The 3374-nt window shown below is 38.9% G+C and overlaps 1 protein-coding gene across 1 annotated transcript; it reads right to left on the bottom strand.

Moving 5' to 3' along the window:
- Nucleotides 1–1394: 1394 nt before the first annotated feature.
- On the bottom strand, nucleotides 1395–2249 carry LOC132281584 (uncharacterized). Its single transcript, XM_059783279.1, has 2 exons — nucleotides 1937–2249; nucleotides 1395–1777 (listed from the first exon to the last, which is right to left on the bottom strand). Exons 1-2 carry the CDS (start codon nucleotides 2247–2249, stop codon nucleotides 1395–1397), a joined length of 696 nt encoding a protein of 231 aa, XP_059639262.1.
- Nucleotides 2250–3374: the final 1125 nt, after the last annotated feature.

Below are 3374 nucleotides of genomic sequence, written 5' to 3'. Positions count from 1 at the left end.
CTGTGCTAAAGGATACAACAAAATATAAGTATATGACTTAGTACTCTGTTACCGGATGGAGGGAACTAGATCGCTTAGTTTAATTTAGTGATTTATTGGACTATAATATTATTATAGAACTAATTTTAAATACATGATAGGATCATTGTTTTATTAAATTTGAACTATGCATGTGTTGGATGTTAATTGTTAGAAGTGTTAATTCTTCGATGCAATTACATGGATTACTACTGGGTTTTAATTGCTAGACTGTTAAGATTCCTTCTGCAATTATTTGGATGGTGGTTTTTGGTCTGTAAATTATTGAACTGTTATATATGTTGTAATTTACATGGATGTGGAGGATTGTATGTACCGATATGGGACGGTGACATACTAGGGACGGTTTAGCTCAAAATGCATAAACCTAACGTAATAGATTAATGGAATGGATTGAAAGATATCGAATCCTAATTGTGACTAAGATAGATCAGCTGTAACCAAGTTGGATGACTTCCTGGATTAACGGATGGTAGTTAAGTCATATCAACTGAATAAGTTGAGTGACTAACTAGTTGGTTTATTGTATGTCAGTTTAATAAATAGTTGAATTGCATACCCTGGATTTGGATGGACTTTATATATATGTTTATGGTACCACGAGTTGAGCTTGAGTCTCAGACTCGTTAGTTAGGGTGCGTATATGCAGTGGATGTGTAGCTGGTTATAATAGGTTGAGGTGTACCCTGTTAGGTCTAGGTACTCATGCCTACCTTTGGGTGCGTATTTGCATGTTACCTTTTATTCAGGTTGAGACTCCTATTATAGACTAGTGAATGTCCCTTAGTGTGGATATATTTATACGTATGGACTAGATAGATATTGTGAGGTGTCTACGGTGTATCTGCGTATCGGGTCACTGTATGGATTGCAGTTAGATTAGAACTTGCTCGTGGGTCTGACCCACTCCTTCATTATTTTTTTCCAGGTACAGGACGGTTCCAGCCTTAGAGCTTGATCGTGCTTGTCGAGGACAGTCACACATTCATCTGATTACGTAGGACTTCTCTCGATGTTTCTAGCATTATCCCTTTTCAGTTTTTAGTTTCAGTTGAACTTTTGGTTAGGGGTCCACCAGTGGATTCCCAAGTTGTAACCTTGAAGTTTTGGAGGATTGGAGTTTTATTTTTCAGTTATGCATGGAGGGTTTTTTAATTAAATGTTCTTTTAGTTTTAATCCATCTTTATTATTTCTTTTTGTCATCTGTGTTCGCTTTAAAATACTTTAATTGTTTGATATTCCCTCGGGTTTGGGCCTGGGCCTGATTAACCCATGTCTCGGATCCGAGGGGTATCACAGTAGGTGACCACTTGCCATAAGTTCTGTCTACTTTTCCAGGTGGGAGAATTGTTTGCTAAATCATATCACCCTCTGCAAATGACTTGAACTTCACCCTTTTGTCATAAGCCTTTATTACCTTTGTTGATTTTACATTTAACTCCATTAGCAGCACAGCATCATGGCTAAAGGTTAACCGATAAGGAGTTGTTCTTGTACTTGTTCGCTTTGAATTTCTATAAGACCACGAGGCTTCTGAAAAGGTTCCATGCCAACACCTCGGCTTGTCCTGTATCATTTTTTCAATGATTTCAATTACAACTTTATTCGAAGCCTCAGCCTGGCCATTCCTTTGAGCATAATAGGGTGTTGAAGTTACTATTTTTACTTGGATATCACAACCGAGTTGCAATACTTCTCCTGCTCGAAACACAAATCCATTATCGGCAACAATTGTTTCTGATAAACCAAATCGGTAAAAGATATGTCGCTCTAAAAACTATATAACGGTATTACTAGTTACTGATACCTATTCCTCAGCTTCTACCCTTTTGGTGAAATAATCGGTAGCTAAAATAATCCAATGATGGCCCTTTGATGAAGGAGGATTAATCTTACCGATTAAATCTATGGCCCAACCTCTGAAGGGCCATGGTTTGACTAATAATTGCATCTCTATTACTGGAATCCACTGCATTGGGCCATGCTTTTGACAATCTGTACAACCCTTTGCATAGGTCATGCAATCTTTCCTCATTCCAGGCCAATAATATCCATATCGGCGTATCAACCATTTTATTTTGATGCCGGTTTGGTGAGCTCCACATATTCCTTCGTGTACCTTTGCCATAATCTTTAAACCTTCAAACTTGCTAAAACATTGAAATAGTAGACCATCATCAGCCAATCTTCTATAAAGATCTCCATCCATAAGTACATAATCGACTGCACTTCTTTTTATTTTTTGATTGGCTTCTGGAGTTGGATGTGGTAAGAATAAGATGTAAGGAGTCCTCCAATCATCATCATCTAAATCGGCAACATCAGTAGCGAAGACCTCTTCTATAATTTTTATTTTTGAGGGATGCCGATTTTGGGAATGGAATCGGCTAGATATATATTCTAGCCGATTTTGTTTTTCTGCCTTTACATGACTGTTGCTAGAATTATCCTACCGAGACTCTTCACCAGGCTTAATTGGGAAGGTAAGCCACTCAATAATTCTTTTCTTCTTTAGTTGAACCTCATACCGAGAAGCTCTGTTTGCCAAATCGAAGAGATCTTGAAACTCGACCCCATCAAACCTCTTGTGATGTTCAATGTCTAAACAGTTTAATGCCTTGATACATTCTGGTTCTGGCAAACTTATTAGGCATTTGAGTTTAGCTTTTCTGAACCTGGCCATGAAAGTTTCAACCGATTCGCTCGGTAACTGAGATAAACGGGATATGTCTGCCAGCATAGCCTCTGTCTCTGTTCGGTAGAATTGGGTATGGAAGGCTTCCTCCATTTCATCCCAAGTCTGAATAGAGTTGGCTGGTAAGTTGCTATACCATTCAAACGCCGCCCCGGTAAGAGAACTAGAGACTAATCTCATCCTCAACCAAGGACTTAGGCCTACTTTACCACATTGTGCTATGAACCTCACAATATGTTACATCGTAGAAAAATTCTCTTCACCACTGTATATAGAAAAATCAGGATACCGATAATTTCTAGGCAACTCATGGGCATCAACATGATCAGGATAGGGCTTTCTGTATACTGGCCGAGCACGTCTGCAACCCTGTGCCACTTCGGCCTATATTAAAGCCAAAATTTGAGACCTATCGATCCCTGTATTTATTCCTGGAGGATTATTTGAGTGCCGCGGAATGAATAGATTAACCCAATTTCTTTGTGGATCGGCATTTACTTGTCTCCCGGCAGCCGTTGAAGATATCAATGGATTAGCACTACCTTGGTTTAGGTATCCTACCACTTCTTGTTGATCTCTCACTGGTGGAATCGGCTACACATGTGGATGCTGCACATTTTGATTATACTGATTATTCAC

Source organism: Cornus florida, unplaced genomic scaffold (assembly GCF_030987335.1).
Source record: "Cornus florida cultivar Cherokee Brave unplaced genomic scaffold, ASM3098733v1 CherokeeBrave_3.0.0_Hap2_Chr11, whole genome shotgun sequence".
Lineage (NCBI taxonomy): Eukaryota > Viridiplantae > Streptophyta > Magnoliopsida > Cornales > Cornaceae > Cornus > Cornus florida.
The sequence above is the reverse complement of the archived record's forward strand: the minus strand, read 5'-3'. Positions and strand labels throughout refer to the sequence as shown.